The 17,905-nt window shown below is 49.5% G+C and overlaps 1 protein-coding gene across 8 annotated transcripts in view; it reads right to left on the reverse strand.

Moving 5' to 3' along the window:
- Window positions 1-929: 929 nt before the first annotated feature.
- Window positions 930-17,905, reverse strand: part of PTCD2 (pentatricopeptide repeat domain 2) — a 45,462-nt gene continuing 28,486 nt past the window's right edge. For 5 of the 8 annotated variants that reach the window (XM_070569870.1, XM_070569875.1, XM_070569872.1 and 2 more), the window contains one exon: window positions 14,618-16,424. In XM_070569870.1, coding sequence (XP_070425971.1) covers window positions 16,200-16,424 — 225 coding nt within the window. In that variant the 3' untranslated portion in view covers window positions 14,618-16,199. Of the gene's footprint in view, window positions 1,335-2,403; window positions 2,594-3,781; window positions 4,005-5,280; window positions 6,102-6,204; window positions 6,436-14,617; window positions 16,425-17,905 lie in introns of those variants that run through there. The other 3 variants (XR_011525337.1, XR_011525338.1, XR_011525336.1) reach the window with 2 other exon arrangements.

A 17,905-nucleotide genomic window follows, 5' to 3' on the forward strand; every position in this document is an offset into this window, starting at 1 on the left:
GAGAACTCTAAGGAGAAGGACGAACATAGCTGGTATTCCCCATCCTGAGACATGCTTTTTTTCATAGTGAAGGAATGCTTTTGAGTACAGCAAAGAGCTACGTCTTCCTGTCTAGGGAACTAGTAAGTTCCTACATAGAGGCTGCCTCAAGGGGCCTTCACGGTCTGTCGTCACTTAAGGGTCAGACAATTCAAGGTTACCTGAAAGAATTGTATTTGCTTGGAGTGGGAGCTGGGCTCCAGTTGTGAGAGAAACCAAGCAGAGCAGGGACTGCAGGAGAATTGCGGACGGCGGTAAAGAATGAAAGCATTTGTTGAGGAATGGAATGCCCCAGAAGCAGTGGCAAATACTCTAGGGAGATACCAGGGATCAGTGGGGAAGAGAAGGGCCTTCGGGGTTTAGAGCTACAGTAATACGGCCATGTGGGAGCTCAGAGCCAAAGGCCCCCATGCCCATCGTCCAAGCTTTGAATATGAACAAGGCCTGCACAGCCTGAAAACACAAGAGGTTCTCAATATCCAGTCAAATATTGGTTACTTTTAAAACGTCCCCATTTCCATCAGAGTTTTGTGGTGTGAAAGGCTTGGGAAGGTGAACACAAGCAAGGAATTGGTCTGGGTGGGGGTGGGGACCAAGAGGGGAGACGAAGGTTAGCTCTTGGGGTCAGAATTGTCCCATGATTTGGAGAGATGACCTACTCGCTTGACACAGTTAAATACCATAGGAATATCTGATTAAGTGCCCAGTGATAGTCTCTAAAAGTTTGTCTGATGTGGCAAATAGCACCAAGAGGGCCTTCTCACCTTCCTTAGGCCTTCTACCTTAGTTACCTCTCAGTTTGGGGAAGGGGAAGTCCTAATTTGGTCAAAACTGGCCTTCCTGCCCCGTAGCTCCTATGGACTGAGCTCAGTCAAGAACCAGAATCGACCATGTGGGAGGTCTCTCTTTACTGATACTCATACAACCATTTACAATAATAGTATATTGTTTACTTATTGCTCTATAATAAATTACCCCAGAATTTAGCAGCCTAAAACAGCAATAAGCGTTTATCTCACACAGTTTCTGTGGGTCAGGAATCCAGGAGCCGTTTAACTGGGTATTTCTGGCTCAAGGTCTCTCATGAGGCTGCAGTCAAGATGTCGGCCAGGGCTGCGGTCATGGGAAGGCGTCACTGGGGCTGGAGGATCCGTTTCCAGGACGGCTCACTCATCCAGATGGAAACGTGATGCTGGCTGTTGTGAGGAGGCCTCGTTCCTCTCCACACGTCCTTCTCCACAGGCCTGCTTGAGTGTCCTCCTGACATGGCGTCAGCTCTCCCAGAGCAAGTGATTCTAGAGAAAGCAAGGCAGAAGCCTCAATAATTTTAATGACCTAGTCTCTTAAGTCACACTCTGTCATTTCTCTGATATCCTACTGGTCCCATAGTCAGCCCTTTTCAGTGTGAGAGAGGACTATGCACAGGTGTGGATACCAGGAGGCGAGAGTCATTGGGGCCACGTTGGAGGTTGGCTATCGCAAAGAGCTCCCATCCACTGAGAGCTGACTTGCTAGGCAGCTGGTCAAGCACTTTACACACAATTACCCTCCAGGATTATTGTTTTCTTACTATCCCCATTTTACAGATGAGGAAACTGAGGCTTGAAGAGGGTAAATGACTTTCCCAAAGTTTTCCCATGCCCAGCTTGCCCTTGGTTTGCACCTCGAAGGATCGGCCTTCGAAGGAAAAGCCTTGCTTTTCATTGAGCACACAAGCCTTGAGTACCCACTATGAGGCGGGCACTGTGTTAGGATCTGGGAATCCAAGTATGGCAAGACCCAGGTCCTGAGGCACGTGAAAGAGTTATAGGTACAAAGATAGCGCTGGATTTAAGGGACAGTGGGGCTCACCCAAGAGAGTAATCAGCTCCCTGTGGGAAGGCATGGGTCAGGAAGCCTTCTTGTGGGCTGATGCTTGAGGTAAGTCTTACAAAGGGTCAGGCGCATTCTCAACTATGAATGCACCACCGCCTTCAGGCCTGGCGACGAGAGTGGGGAGTTCCTCTGATTCCTACAGAGGTGACCGTCTTCACCTCTCAGCTTCTGGACTGTGTGACGCCAGGTGACGCTTTACAATATGGCCCCTTGGGTGGAACCACGGCATCTAGAATCAGGAGACTCAGGTTTTACACCTTGTCTTTCCACAAACCCCCTGGGAGACCTCAGGCAAATTCTTAGCATACATATGTCTTGGTTCTAGCTTCTGTTAAATGGGGAGAAAGCAATCTTGCCTCATATCACGGGGGAGGGGAGTGGTTGTGAGGATCGAATGAGGCAAAAGATGTAAAATGCTCCGAAAAGATGGAAGCTCTGCTTTCAAAATTATCTGAAGTCACGAGCTGGATCTTCCACAGCGTTTCTTACCTTTGCCCCCCACCTTCCTTCACGCTGCAGACACGGAGGGGCTTCATTTTTGCCTCGTTTCACAGCTTACAGTCAGCCAAGGGGGAAAGAATCAACAGCTCCTGAGGATGTTTGGTGCAGCAGGCTACCACTGAAAAAGCTTAGAGACTCTCCCGTTGTCCGTCTGAAGTTGCGCTGCTGAAAAGGTTGGCTGACGGGGCAAAGAGGAAGATCATGTTTGATTGTGATGTTGCGCTCCGAGCAGCTCTCTCAGCACAAGCATCAGGCGGATGGCACCTTCTGGTCCTCACTGTCACCATGCATCTCATCCTTGGAGAAGTCAAGCACTCTCCTCTGATGCGATGAGCCTGTGGTTCACTATCACCATTGCATGAGCGAATGAGCAATCCTTTTCCTGTGAATGGCCCTTTCATGTATGTCAACCACAGCCTGCAGTTCCCTACAAAAGGGAAGAACGTTGGGCATTCCTACCCAGAACTGGATGCTCTGGGGTCGGTTTCTAGACAGAGGTCACCCCTACTTTCCCAGACATAGCCTGGCCCCATCATCATCACACAGACTGGATACTTCGGGTGATACTAAAATGCCCCAATGATGCTGATTGTTTCCTACACAGATGACTCTCGTGGTATTACTCATATGAATAATAACACAGGCTATTGAGCTCTCTTAGAATGGAGTCACTTTTTTTCTGTTATGCTCTGTTCCTTCTCTGCCTGGAGCCTTAGGGAGCGACCCCCATGTTGCTTTAGACTGTCCTCTATTGCTTGGATGAGGCCTTTTCACCTGCACCAGAGGCTCAGATTGGTACCGTGGGATGACCTCAGATACCCCTCAAAGTGTGCTGGCAAACCTGCTCCAATATACCCCGAATTCTGAAAACATTTTCTCTCTTCTGCCCAAGGAGACTCAACCGATTCTGGGGTGAAATTTGGTAACCCTGGTTTGGGAAGTGAAGATTACCTTGTCTTTTTGTGGAAAGTGAAAGAGGAATTGAGGCAAGGAAGCTAGTGCTCTTCATGCAGTTCCAGAATCTCCACTTTCTCCTCGCCCTGGAGCACTCCAATCGCCACGCCAGGAGTGGTCAGGGCCCCGTGGCCTGGGGCATTTTTAAAATATCTCTCTAAATGCTTTACTGTTGTTAGAAGAAGATATTCAAGTATTGAAAGCTCATCATATTCTTCAGGAACGACTTTTTTGTTTGTTTTTTTAAATTAACATATAGTAAAATTAAGGTTTTTTTGGTGTGCAATTTTATGAGTTTTCATGCACGTCCAGATTCCTGTAGCCCCCGCCACAATCAGGACGCAGAGCAGTGCCATCACCCGTGCTGTCTCTGCAGCACACTCTCCCCTTCCTGCCCCCTACAACCACTCACCTGCTCCCGCTCCAGTCTTGCCTTTTCCAGAAAGTCACGTAAATGGACCCAGGCAGTATTTAACCTTTCGAGCCTGTCCTCTTTCCCCCAGCATCCTGCCTTTGAGATTTGCCCACGTTGTCACGTTTGTCAATAGCTTCTTCTCCTTTATTGCTGAGTAGGATTTTATTGTCCTGGTGCAAACATAACTTAGCATTTTCAGTGTAGCACAGACCTATGAGCGCTGCAAAGAAATGGCACTTGGGTCACTAAGCGAAGAAGCAGCCAAGGTTTGTTCTTCAAATTCCGTGGTTACTTGTCATAATCATGTTGGGTGGTCATCTGGAGATGAAAGGAACAGGCAGCTTGTATTCTAGAGCAAAATAAGCCCAGAGAAAGCAGAGGCCCGAGCCCCTCAGGCTTTACAAAGCCTCTTCTGTGCAGCGTTGACAGGCTAGTAACGTATTTCTTCTTCTAGTTACCCAGTGTGTGTTACCGGCACTAACCCATGCAGTGGCCTCAAGGGGACATTTGGCCATGTCTAGAGATGTTTTTGATTATAACACTGGGGAAGGGCTCCTGGCATCTAGTGAGTAGCCAGGGATGCTGCTAAACATCCTACAATGCACAGGACTGCCCCGACGACGCAGAATTATGTGGCCCAAATGTCAATAGCACAGAGGTTGAGAAATCTTGATCTAATGTATCCCAGATACTCTTTAAAAAAAAAGTCTTTCATGTGTTTTGAGTTGGACTGAAAATCTCAGCAGAAAAGGGGCATATCCTTTTTGTGAAGGATCATTATTTTCCTCCAAATATTGAGTGACAACCAAGGGAGTAAGAGTCAGAAAGATGAGGACAGTGACTATTCAAACCCATGAAGAACTGTGCAAATCCCCATCAAACAGCCCTCCTACACCGAGCAGCGTGTGGCCGCCCCAGACAATCGTGGTCGCCCACATCCGGACCGTGCACGCTCTGCTTGCAGCCTGCAACGCCCTTCATGCTTCTCCTACCTGGAGAACGCAGCCGTGGGGGCCACCACCTTTGGGTGCCGTGGTCAGGAATCGCTCCTTATGGCTCCCATACCACCTGGCACTTACCTGTAATGTGACATTCTTCACAGTGCCTTGGAATTTGCTGGTCTCTCATCATGTTGTGTCCTCTGCACAGAGTCCCAAGCCTGGCAGTTGGCACTCAATAATTTTAAATTAAGAAAAGCATTTTCTAGATATATTTGGATACTCATTCATTCGTTTGTTCAACCATTTAGTAAATATTTACCAAGTACCTACTAAATGCCAGGCAATAGTCCGAGTGCTGGGGACACAGGAGAGACACAAGGCCCTGTCCTCACCAGGCTCGCACGCTACAGCAAGTGTGGCTAGCTTTCTTCTGTAAGGGGCCAGATAATAAGGATTTTTGGCTTCGCAGGCCATGTGGTCTCTATTGCAACTACTCGTCTCTACAGCTGTCATGTGAAAGCAGCCACAGACCACGTGGAAACGAACGAGAGCAGCTGTGTCCCAACAAAAATTTATTTACAAAAACAGGCAGCAAGTGTGAGGTGGCCCTCAGTCTGTAGTTTGCCAACTGTTATTGTAGAGGGAAGCCAGATAATAAACAAATAAACATAAAATTCAAGTAGTAGGTGCTTTTTTTTTTAAAAGGCAGGATAAGGGATGGAGAAGAGGGAGGGGCAATTTCGATCAGGTGGTCAGTGCGGGCCTTTGTAAGGAGATGGCATCTGATCAGATATCTGGATGAAGTGCGAGAGCAGGCCAGAGGGATCACCAGTGCAAAGGCCCTGAGGCAGGGATGTGCTCGGGGTCCTCAGGGAACAGTCAGAGGGCCTCTGTGGCGGGAATCAGGCAGGCAAGCAAAGCGTGTGAGAGCCGAGGCTGGAGAGTTGGTGGGGCCAGACTGTGTCACCATGTGGACTTGGAGTCGGTTCTCTGTGCGATGGGAGGCCCTTGAAGATTTCGAGAGAGGGAGTGAAACGGCCGAGGGAGGAGCAGAGCCGCCTCTCCAGTGTGCAGGCTCGTGTAGAGACCTGTGGCCAGAACAACCGTTTCATTTCCTCTTTGTTAAACTACAGGTTGCCAGAAAGGCCTTTTGCATGCAGGTCGGATTCTCACCATCTGAGCCACAGCAGCCTCGCAGCGGTGGGAGTGTGAAGCAAGGCCTGAGTCTGCTGCTGGGCTGCTGTCCCTGCCCGTGTGTCAATTCTTGAGCAACTTGAGGGGGTTCTATTGGATCTGACCGGAACGAATCCGGCCGTGGGCTCCCTGTCTGTTAACCGGCCTGCCGTCCTTTTTACTTGTTATTTTGGACAGGGAATCTGGTAGACAAGGTGAAGAAAGGAAAGGCATTTTCATCATCATCACTAAATACCCATGAGAGGTGACCATGGGGGCTTCCAAAATAACTCTAGACAAACTCACCATGGACCGGCTCCTTTACTTTTCCATGTGCTTTTGGAGGTTTTGACACCAGGCATGAAACGTGCTTTCCAAACAGCGTGAACTTTACCTAAAAGTGTTGTCGACTGAGTCTTAATGAGCATCCTACTGCTGTCTTCATAGGTGGGTGATTATTCCCAATCTCACATGCGTATGATCTTGGACTTCTTGGCCACAGCTTGGATTGTGCATCTTCTATTCATTCATCAATTTCTGAGAATGAGAAGATGAGATCAACTTAAAAATAAATATCCTCTTGTAGCTGCCACAGACAAATGCAATTTGGTTGCCTCAACTTAAAACGATGAAGATGAAAGCGATGGGATAATATCATTAAGTGTGTGGTAACAGACATCCTCCCAGCTGTCACAGAGGATGAGACATGTAGTCCCAGAGTTGGACGCCAAACTTAGATCTGAGGTTGGGGGTTGTTAGGAGGTGTCTGAATATCAGGTCTGGAAACGTTGAACTGGCAAACACATTTCGTTATTTTTAATGTGGCCTTTCTGTTTTCCAGGCCAAATAGATACTTGGTAAACATTCTCTGTTGAACAAAATGAGAAAGTTGAAATGTTCCTTGGGCGGCCGTAAAAGATGGTGTTAGCTGGATTGGCTCACCATGCCCTACTTGGAAGGACTTAACTCACGTCAAGGCTGCACGAGACCTGGGCACACGCCATGTGTCTGGGGAGCAAATGGGCAGCTCCAAATGGCCTTGTTGCCTTCCTACGGAAGACAGCCCAGGGCAGCTGCCGGGGCAAATGGGTTTGCAGCCTTGGTGCTTGCTTTTCTCAGCATGGCCTATTCAGAGTTTCTCCCTTGAGATAAGAGTTTCATGCTGGGGGGAAACAGGACTGAAAGCAAACCTCTGGTTTCTCCCAGGTTCCAGTAAAGCAGCCTCCACTCTGAGTCAGTGAGTGAGCCAAACTCCGTCACCAAAGAGCCCGAAAAAGGGACCTAACATATTTTTTTTCAAAGGGAGAAGCATGAACAAAATGATGGGGAAGACACAAAATAGAAGAACAGAGAAAGAAGAAGAGGAAGTAGAATTCAAGGAGGAAAAAAAATCCTAAGACGTTAGTTTGTGAAACGTGAACAGAAGGCAAACTTGCTGCAACCCACGCCAGGCCAGCTCGCCCACCGAAACCGCGGCTCCAGGATGCGCGGACTCAAACACCCCTGCCTGGGCATCCTTGCCCGCGGTGGGAGAGGTGCCTGAAACTCAGAGGGGCGGTGGAGTGCTATGATCTGCGCTTCTCCCTCTGGGTCTATCCAGGTGTTTTGTACACGAAAAGATTTCAACACAGTGAAATAATCAATAACTTATAAGGCATGTCTATACTTGCAAAGTGAAATGTGGAATTGAGATGGTTTGGAGGAGAAAAAGAGATTTTAAAAACAGACCCAAATAGTCCATAAGAATAAAAAACTTATACTTTGGGGCCAGACCCACCGCCTACCAAGTTCAGTGTTCTGACTCTAAGGAGGTAACAAGGCCCACGGAATGGAAACTGGATCTCTGTCCTGTTCCCAGAGACGGACAGTGATCAATATGCCAGGATACTCTCTCCTCCTTAAATGGAGAAAGTTCAGGACTCAGTGCCCCCGAGGACGGCAGGAAGAGACAGTCAGGTGCTGTCATCTGATGGGTTGAGGGGGCAGAACGACGATGGAAAAAAGTAAGAGCCTAACTCTTCTCCCACAGGCCAGTGGATTTCAGGAGATGAGGACTCATGGCTCACTGTGGGCGCTTCCTTCCTAGGTCAGGAGGAAACTCTTCCCGGGTGAGACGAACGACCACCACCGCCCTTTCCTCTCGCAAGGCGCTGAGTCGGCTGTTTCTTGGGAAGCATCGAGGTGCACACACACTGGCAGTGCTGTGCTGTCCACAGAGGACCCCCCTTCCCGCCTTCTCTCCTCTAAGAACATCCTTCAACATTGGATCATTTTTTCTAAAATTAATTAATTAATTATTTTTTGAGGAAGATTAACACTGAGCTAACATCTGCTGCCAATCCTCCTCTTTTTGCTGAGGAAGACTGGCCCTAAGCTAACATCCGTGCCCATCTTCCCCTACTTTATATGTGGGACGCCTGCCACAGCATGGCTTGCTAAGTGGTGCATAGGTCTGCGCCTGGGACCCAAACCTGTGAACCCAGGGCTGCCGAAGTGGATCGTGTGAACTTAACCCCTGCGCCACCAGGCCGGCCCCAATTGGATCATTCTTAATCTGAGTGAAGACGATACTCTCCATCTTCCCTAAGGTCTATCGACAACGACCTTTCCTGTCCAGCCTGTGGTGTGGACATCTGTTCTCTCTCAATTCCAGAAATGGACCATGCTTTCGAAAACTAGCACTTTTCAAAAATAGTGACTCTGGGCGCCCTCTGCTGTCCACTCTGAGTTCTTCAGCTGTGTATCAGCAACTGAAACCCGCCGGGGTTAACGAGGAAAACCCAAACACACACATTTATGTACGTATGTGTGCATGTGCACATATGTGCATATATTCAATGTATCCACAGATAATATAGGAATACGTATGTGTGCATGCGTATGTGTGAATGCATATATATTTTAACCTTCTTTTGCTCAGAGGCCCCTTTGAGGTTCTGCTGAATTAACAGTATAAAGACCTCTCCTGAAGAGCACACACACGTGCATGTGCACACACGTGGACACGCACGCACACACACACACACACACACACACACACAGAGCCACGGTCTGGGCAGGCAGTATGGAGACAGAGTTCCAGGTCCCAGCTCTGGCAGGGGACCACGGTGCTACCGCTGCCCGGCATGGCATCGGAGTGACTGCCTCTCGGCCTCAGCGTCCTCCGCTGTGCAGGGGGAACAGCCCCACGTGAGGACCCGGCGAGCTGCTGCACACAGAGTGCTTGGCACAGGTCTGACGAGGCTAGGTCTGACTGTGCATCAGCTGTTTTTCCTTTTCCTTCTTTCATCTCACGAAAGCACACGGCCCTGTTGCTGTTGGATTCCCGTCCCCAGAGCACGTTTGTGTCCAAGGAACTAATCCTGACCTAAGCTGGAAGGACATCTCCTCTGCTCTCTACAGTGTGATGGAGGGAGACAAACCCTACGGCCCCAAAGCCTCACGCTGAGTGGCTGGTTCTCTCCCGGCCTCTCAGGTGGCCTTCGTGCTGAATCACCTTTGGACACACATGTGGCCATCCCACTACCAGCTACAACCAGACACACTCCTTAAACTACCTGATACTCATCCAGTAACTTCCAGCCACGAAACTGAAGGTCCCCTAATGCTCTTGAACCTTAACAGCCACATAACATGCCCCCTGGGGTGCAGGGGGATACACCAGGAGGTTCTGCTGCTGAGTGGCCAGGTACGTGATTTGCCTTCACGGGTTCGAAGTCAAACCGAGCCGTAGAGCAGCCGCTTTGCGGGGTTACGCCTTCCTTTGCAATATCCCTTGTAAATGAACAGGATGGCCTCACTGCCTGGGAGAGAGAGAGATCTGGGGGATTAAGTGACAAGGTGACGCCCGGCTCTTCTGGGTGAGCAGCTTGGCTTGAGTTGGGGCAGGAAGAGGAACTCAGGGAAGATGAGGGATGTAGGCATCCTAACCCAACGAGGCACTTCCCAGGCGCCTGCACGTGGCACCATCACTCAGCGAGGCCGTCCAGGCCATCGGGGTGCCTGGTGCGCTTTCCTCCCAGAGCCTGATGAAATGAGGCCTCCTTCTGCCCTGAAGCACCCAGCTTTGGAGTGATTCAGCGGGGAGGAACGGTGAGCAACCCAGTGTGGGCCTCTTTTCCTCCCTCTCGGCCTTCTTTCCCCAAACCTCCCATTAATCACTGGAAATGCTGCCGTGGAGGAGGGACAGCGAGGCAGGCAGGTGGGCAGGGCGCACAGGCCAGCAGCTTGGAAGTTTCACCTGAGCCCTTGTGCCCACCCCCTTCTCCCCAACTCACGCCTGTCCCACATTGGCTGGGTGCTTGGGAGCACTGGGGGAACCCCATGGAGCGGGACTGGGAGAGGGGCTCCGGGCCAGTGTGTCAATGCACGAGTTGACCTGCGCCCCTTCTCGGGCATTCCATTGCTCTAGACGGGTCTCGGCTCTGCCATTTGTAAAACCAGGATGGAAAGCGCAACCAGCTTATGAGAAAGTTGTGAAGTACCTGAGCTTACCGTGGCGGACTATACATGGGAACTAAAACCTGCCGTTACTTAATTCACTCTTTCAAAAGTATTGGGGGCCGGCCCCTTTGCTCAGTGGTTAGGGTTCCATGGGCTCCACTTCGGCGGCCCGGGTTTACGGGCTCAGATCCTGGGTCCGGACCTACTCCACTCATCAGCTGTGCTGTGGAGGCATCTCACATACAAAATAGAGGAAGACTGGCACAGATTAGCTCAGGGCTAATCTTCCTCCACCAAAAAAAAAAACGGGAGGATTGGAAATGGATGCTAGCTCAGGGCGAATATTCCTCACAAAAACAACAAAAGAAAAAGTATTAAGGCCCTGTTAAATGTATAGTATTATGTTACACGGGCACTTTGGGGTCACATAACACAAATGCAGAATACATTGTCCTTCAGGAGACACTAGACATACCTAGAGAGACAAAGTTCTGTAGCAACACAAAGCAACGTACTTTACATGTCAACATGAATGACAGCTGGTGCTACAAAAGACGAGAAAAGGTCCTCTCCTTCTCTGCGTGTGTGTGCACGTGTGCGTGTATGTGTGTGCACACACATGCACTTACCATCCACGCCACAGGATGATCTGAGGATCACCTGGACTTAGCATTTATCCCATCGTGACCATGTGGTCACTCACCGTGTAGCGTCTGCTCCCCCTGCAGGACACACTCTCCAGGAGAACAGAGGGCATTTTTCAATTCCCTTGTCATGACTCCATGTAAATGAATAAAAAATAGGTCAGTCAGAACTACACCAGTTATCAATTTTTGTTCACAAGGTATTTTTTGAGGTAATACCATTTAAGCCAATTTAATTCCTTGATCCATTTTCTATGAAATACAAACAATTTCCTTTTTAAAAATATCTTTTTATTTTTACTTTTCTGAAATCTTTCCATTGGGATCAATTGGTTCCCATACATTTTTTTGTGCATAACACATATCAAACTTTCTGATCATAGCTTTACCACTGTGATTTTTAAATGGCTATTCTATCTACTCAGTTTAATTTTCCCAAGTCAAATCTGTAGACAGAAATGTCATAAAGTAAATGTGAATCTTGAGTTGTTTTTGTCAGCCCTGGGCTGTTTTGCCACACGCTGCCTTAGTTTACATGGGGGTGTGTGTATAAAATGTGGAAACACTAAATTGATCTATTTTTCATTGATCTTAAATCATAATGCCCTGTGACTCCAGATTCATCGGATCCAGTTGGGGGGCGTGGGGTTGGGATGGGTCAGCCTCACAGTGGAGGTCCTTATGAGCACAGGTACAGACCTCAGCCGCGGGTGCCAGCATGACCTCAGCAGATACTGGCTCCGGAACCCAGGGACAAGGCCACCTGCCCTGCTCGTCCCTGCTCCTCACAGCAGAGACCAGAGAGGGCCCGGAAATTGCATGTGAAGCCCCAGGCTCCTGTGCACATGAAGAAACAAAAGCTTCCTCTTACAACCGTGGTTTAACATCCCCAAAGCAGCGACAGCCGCACCTGAGAATTTACTAGAAATGCACACCCTTGGGCCCCACTCCAGACCCATGGATCAGAAACTCTGGGGTGGGGCCCAGCGATCCAGGTTTGGGCAAGCCCTCCAGGTAATTCTGATGCCTGCTAACGCTGGAGAACCACGGCCTTATACTCCCTGTCATCTTGGCTATGAAAAGGGGTGAGAGGAACATCTCCAGAAAGATGAGGCCTCAACCTAAACACACCAAGCTCCAGAGATCCTTCAAGCAAGATCAAGTCTCCCAGGAATTCCTCTCAGCTGCTCAGTGTAACCAGAGGGGGCAGAGGAAATTTTTGCTCACTTGCAAAGAAACAGAGAAATCTACAATTTGCCTACCTGAGTTGGAGCAGATAAAGCTTTACCTCCCCATTATAATTTCCCAGTAACGTTCATTATCAATTAGTTCAAATGTGTATTAATTTCTTGGGTCATCGTCAACAAAACTGTTAGCAAAAACTGGAATGGGATTTGTCTATTTCATCACTGAGTCCATTCTTCAGCAGGATTTGATCACTCTGTAATGAGTACTATCAACAGAGGCAAAGAGGAAATGACTAGGCCAAAGGGTCCTTACGTTGGACATGGCAGGCTACAGATGCTGTGCTTTGGGAAAGGAATCTCATCAGTCTTTTCCCTGGGGCATCTTAAGAGCCTTTCATGCCCTGTCCTTTGGAGGTCCTCAGTATCAATTTGTTGAATGAATGAATGGAGAGTCCATACGGGTTCTATGGCTTGAGAATGCCTTATGGGAGAGGTGACACATGAGTGGAATCTTGAAACATGGGCAGAAAGGGATGTAAGAGTAAGAGTGAGGGCATTTTGGGTGGGAGGAGAAAAGGATACATAACAGGCTGAGGGAGAGATCAGTCAGGTCTAAGTGTGCAGCGTCTGGGACTAAGCAGATGGCACTGGAGGGAAAAAGCTACTCACAGCGGGGTCGTGAAGACAACCAACATCGTTACACAGGATAAACGAGCGGGTGAGTGCTCAGCCTCAGCATCCTCCCCACGTGCTGGGCGAACAGTGGAGAAGGAGACAGACGGCGCCTCACTCTGGTGAAGAACAGAGAACGGGCAATGACAGGCGTACCACGAGTGCTGGCCGGGGAAGCACAGGGGAGCAGGGGGTGCTCACCTACCCGGACTGGAGACCAAGTGGCCAGAAAGCCTTCCCGGAGGAGAGATGGCTAGGCCATGATGTGAAAGAAGGGCGGGAGGGAGGAGGGGGTGGAGCAGCAGGAGCGGGCTGGACACCTGGGCAGGGCACGCGGGCCCTCCAGACCTTGGGAGAGTCTGAGCTTTATCCACGGCGATGTGAGGGGCCCTCGGGAGGTCTTAACAGGGGAGAGGACCAATTTGCTCTGGAAACCTCCCTCCGGCTGCAGCAGAGAGGGTAGCTGAAAGACGACCAATGGCGGTGGCTTTAGTTAGGGAAGTAGCAACGGGGAAGGAGAGAAGTTCCAAGAGCTTGCTGGAAAAAACTGTCTGTGGGGTTTAGACCATGACCATCAGCCCCTCGGTGTTCCCACCACTGAAAGGGGGAACGTGTGCTCTGTCCCGTGACTCTCGATGGGCCTGTGGCTTGAGTGGACGTGATGCTCTGTGACTGCTGAGACCAGGTCATAAAAGGTGACAAGAGCTTCCGCCTGGTCCTCCTGGGACACTCCCTCCTGGTACCTGGTTGCCAGGCTGCTGGGAGCTCCATGGCGAGCCCAGGCACCAGCCTCCACTGAGGTCCTAGCTCAGCTGCCAGGGACCCCAAGTGAGGCGGCCCCTGCGGTGACTCCAGTTCCAGCCAACACGTGGCCAGAGCCACATGAGACCCTGAGCAGGAACTGCCTGCCTGAGCCCCTCAAGTCTACGGATACGGGGAAATATAAAACGATGGGTGTTATTTTGAGCCACTAAGGTCAGGAGTGTTTCTGACACAGCAAGAGGTAACGAGAACACCACCCTGACACCACCTACTTAAGGAGCTATCTTTTCGTCTCTATCCTACTGCGCTGTACTCGTCATGATGATTTTTGGATTCTGGAGCAATGGACGTTTACAATAAGTGAAAACAATCTACACAGGCCATAACAGAGTTGGGGAATACGATGTCCTGTCCAATGGAATATTCTCATCAGCAGAATAAGTACATGCTTTAGGCAAATTACTGAAGAGTAAGTAGATGCTTTAGGCAAAGTATCGACTGCAAAGAAACACCATTTTTCAAAGAAACTACCAAATTTTAAAGAATGAAATGCTCATATATACTGAGCATACTTTTTCTTTGAGGGTTGTTTTAGCTGTCAGAACCATCCATTACTTTGGGGTCAACATTACACATGAGTTGTCACTGTCCTTGGGTGCCTCAGTAAGACTTGGGGAACAGGTGGGCAGCCCCGGCTTTGCAGCCAGCAGAGCAGAGCAGCGCAGTCGCCGGACCCCCAGAGCAGCAGGCCAGGACAGTCATGCCTGCTATTTATTGCTCACAAAATTCTTTTTTTTTTTTTATGGCTAATGAATGGTTGTCAGCTAACAACCAGGGCCACATTCACCCAGGGCACAATAGCCATTTGAATGCTCTTGGGGAATGCTGGAGAAGATAAAAGATAAACGGGGGACAGGAAGCACGCTCTGTTATTCCCTCAGACTTTGAAGGCAGAGAACTCCAAATGCTTTTCCCTTTTTTTGCAAAACACCAGACACACACAAGATGCAATTAGGATGCTATGAAGGCAGAGAATTTTCTTTACAAGTGGCAAATACTTCACAAAGCATAAGCAAAAAAAATTCTTTTGATATTTCTGAGCAGGAGGAAGAACTCTGTTTATACTGTTCTTCTACTTGCTGCAAACCTGCATGTCACCGACCGTGGTGACAATGGTTAACTAGCCCCCGTTTCTACAGCACCTACTGTGCATCCACTGCCTCATCCCACCCTCCCAGCAGGCCTGTGAGGGGCATCACTATCCTCCCCACTCCACAAATGAGGAAACTGAGGCGAGTGCCTGGCACCCGGTAGGTGGAGGGAGCCCACAGCCTCTCCGAGGAGCCGTGATGTGGTCAGCGGGGAGGGCACGAGCCTGGGAATCTGGATTTAATCGCAGCTCCACCTCAGACTAGTTACTAGTAATTGGACAAGTCACTTCTTCAACCGAAGGATGAGGGAGTTTAACCAGGAGACCCGGAAGATCCCTCCCACTCTAAATCTCCGATTCCACGAACAGGTCTTGACTCAGAAGAACAACAAAGGGAAAGCTGCCTTAGTTTTTGAAGCAGCCCCGATGAGCGAGCCTACAGCACCCTAGGAGGAGAGGCTGGCACGGCTTGGGGGTCAGAAGCGATAGGCACAGCTCCCCAGGGGCTGTGCTTCAAACCGTCAAATCGTGGTCAGTGTGAGGAGCTCTGACCTGCTGTCCCAACACATTCACTTCTACAAAAGGATAAAACACGGAAAGAGAAAAGAGATGGACTGCAGGCCAAATATCTGTGACCCACGTAGCACACCAAGCAGGGCCTCTGGAGGGCATTCTGTGGTTTTATTGGCATGTATTTTAAGAAGCACATGGCTTGCCCATGACCGATGTAGCAATCATTTAAATTTTGGTTATCAATCCTGAGAGCTAACTTCTGGCTCTGTTTATGCTGCTGAGGAAACAAAGCATAACCCCAAGATATCTTCTCTGGAACCCTTTTATTCCTCTTATTTTTGAGAAAATTGGACCCTACTGAACCTTGAATGGAAACTTCGAATCGATATGCTGACTCACACAGCCTCCGTTATTTCAGAGATGGAAGAGGGAGGGCTCAGGTCCCTTCCTTTGGGTCACAGATAAACGATGATGGCAGAGGTGAGAAAACGCTGGGCCAGTTCCCAGCGGCAGAACAGGCCAGAGCTCCTGAGCGCAGCATGGGTGTGACCCGCAGTAACGCCCCTGAAAGCGAGTTGGAGCTGGCCATGCACAGCGACACTCCTTCCCACGGGCGCTCACGGGGCTCCATCCGGCACCGGAAGTGGGACTGGCGATGGTGACCGGGTTCCTTCAAGGACGCCCAGCAGCTCACCAGGGGAAGCCTCCTTTCTGAGGTGAGCTCCTTGCCTGCTGGAATCCACATCTTCACAGCGGCCACAGGCACCTCCCAGGGCAGCATGCCAGCCCTCAACGAAGCTGGCAACTTAAGGAGGAGAGCAGGTTGAGCAGAGTGTCCACTGGCGTACGACGCCCGATTTCTCGGGAAGCCAGTGACTCACCACAAGCAGGATCCCTCCACCTCAGACCCATGGGTGGTTGGAACGGGCGTTACTCAGCCCACAGGGACTGGCTGAGCGGCTGGAGGGTCCGACGGCTGACCGTCCTCTTGTTCAACAGCACCGTGTGGGATTTCCTGTCCCGGGGAGTGTGGCAGAGCAGAGCATCCAAAGTGTAGGTGGTGACCTGGCCATTTACGTGCAGTTTCCCATAGATCTCGTCAAATCTAGCCAGGAGGACGGGCACATCCTTCACTTTTTCCCTCACTTTGGCCAGCTGGAGAAAAGCAAGAAGAGCAGATCACTATTTTCCTGCAAGATTTCTTTCTTGTTCTTTCCATCCTCCAAGAAGCAGATACAAGTGTGTAAAAATGAACAGTGTACACGTGAAGTGTGAAAACTGGTTCCTGGGCACAGAGATATGACCGACTACAATGGACTCCGTAAGCCGCACACAACATTCAGCACTAGCACCTGAAAATCACTGAATATCTTACAAAAGGGGGTCAAATGGCTCGTACTTCACAATGAAACAGGCCAGGGAAAGCAGGTCACACAGCAGTGGAGTCACACTGTTCACTTTCACCAGCAGGGAGGAGGCAGGGCTAATCACGTCAGCACGTGGCGAGCTTTGCTCTAAAGCCATCAGAGGGCCCAAACAGGGACGTGATCTGATTTAGGTTTAAAAAGCTGTGTAGAGAACTGGAGGGTACAAGAACGTGGAGACTAATCTGGAGTCCCCATCGCAGCCCAGAGGAGAGAGGACTGATGGTTCAGGCTGGGAGATATATAGAGAAGAGGGAGAAGTAAATGCAGGTGAAACATATTCTGGAGGTTAAACTGAACAGGATTTACCGTCGAAGGGGTGAAGGAAAGGGAGGAATCCAAGACATCGTCCTAAGTTGGGCTGAGTAACTTGGTGATGGGGGACATCATTAACTGAGACGGGGAAGATGGGAGGACCAGATTTGGAGAGGGTTCTCCATCAAGAGTTCTGATGTGGACATGACTGAGATGCCTGTGAACCATCTAAGTGGGGATGCCAGACGCTGTTGGATATACAGGGATAAGGCACGGAAGACAGGTTAGACAGAGGTGTAAATATTAGAGTCACTAGTGTATGAATGTTATTTAATTCTACAGAAATGGGTGAGCTCAAAATTAGAATGTGAACAAAATCAACATTTTATTTATTCCTTTATTTATTTATTTAAAGATTGGCATCTGAGCTAACATCTGTTGCCAATCTTTTTTTTTACTTCTTCTTTTTCCCAAAGCCCCCCAGTACAGAGTTGTATATTCTAGTGTAGGTCCTTCTAGTTGTTGCATGTGGGACGCTGCCTCAGTGTGGCTTGAAGAGCGCTGCCATGTCTGCACCCAGGATCTGAAACAGCAAAACCCTGGACCGCCAAAGCGGAGCACATGAACTTAATCACTCAGCCACGGGGCTGGCCCCTAAAGTCAACATTTTACTTAGTTTAATCTTTACTAACAATACAACCTAACAACATTGCTCCATAAAATTTTATTATGATCAAGGTCCCTAACAAATCCTTTAGTCATCTTCTGAATACATCATAATCCTATCAGCTACCTGCACACCTTCCTTTCAAAGAAGGGCTCCCCCCGAGCCTTCAGACAAGAAGTGTAAGCACTTCATCATGTTCTTAACAAGATTAGCTGGTGTAGTCCTCAGACCAAGGGGAAGAGGCTTCCTGTGCAGCACACGCCTCCAAAGGAAGTGGGGCAAAGCTGCTC

This window comes from Equus przewalskii, chromosome 13 (genome assembly GCF_037783145.1).
Source record: "Equus przewalskii isolate Varuska chromosome 13, EquPr2, whole genome shotgun sequence".
NCBI classification, from domain to species: Eukaryota; Metazoa; Chordata; class Mammalia; order Perissodactyla; family Equidae; genus Equus; species Equus przewalskii.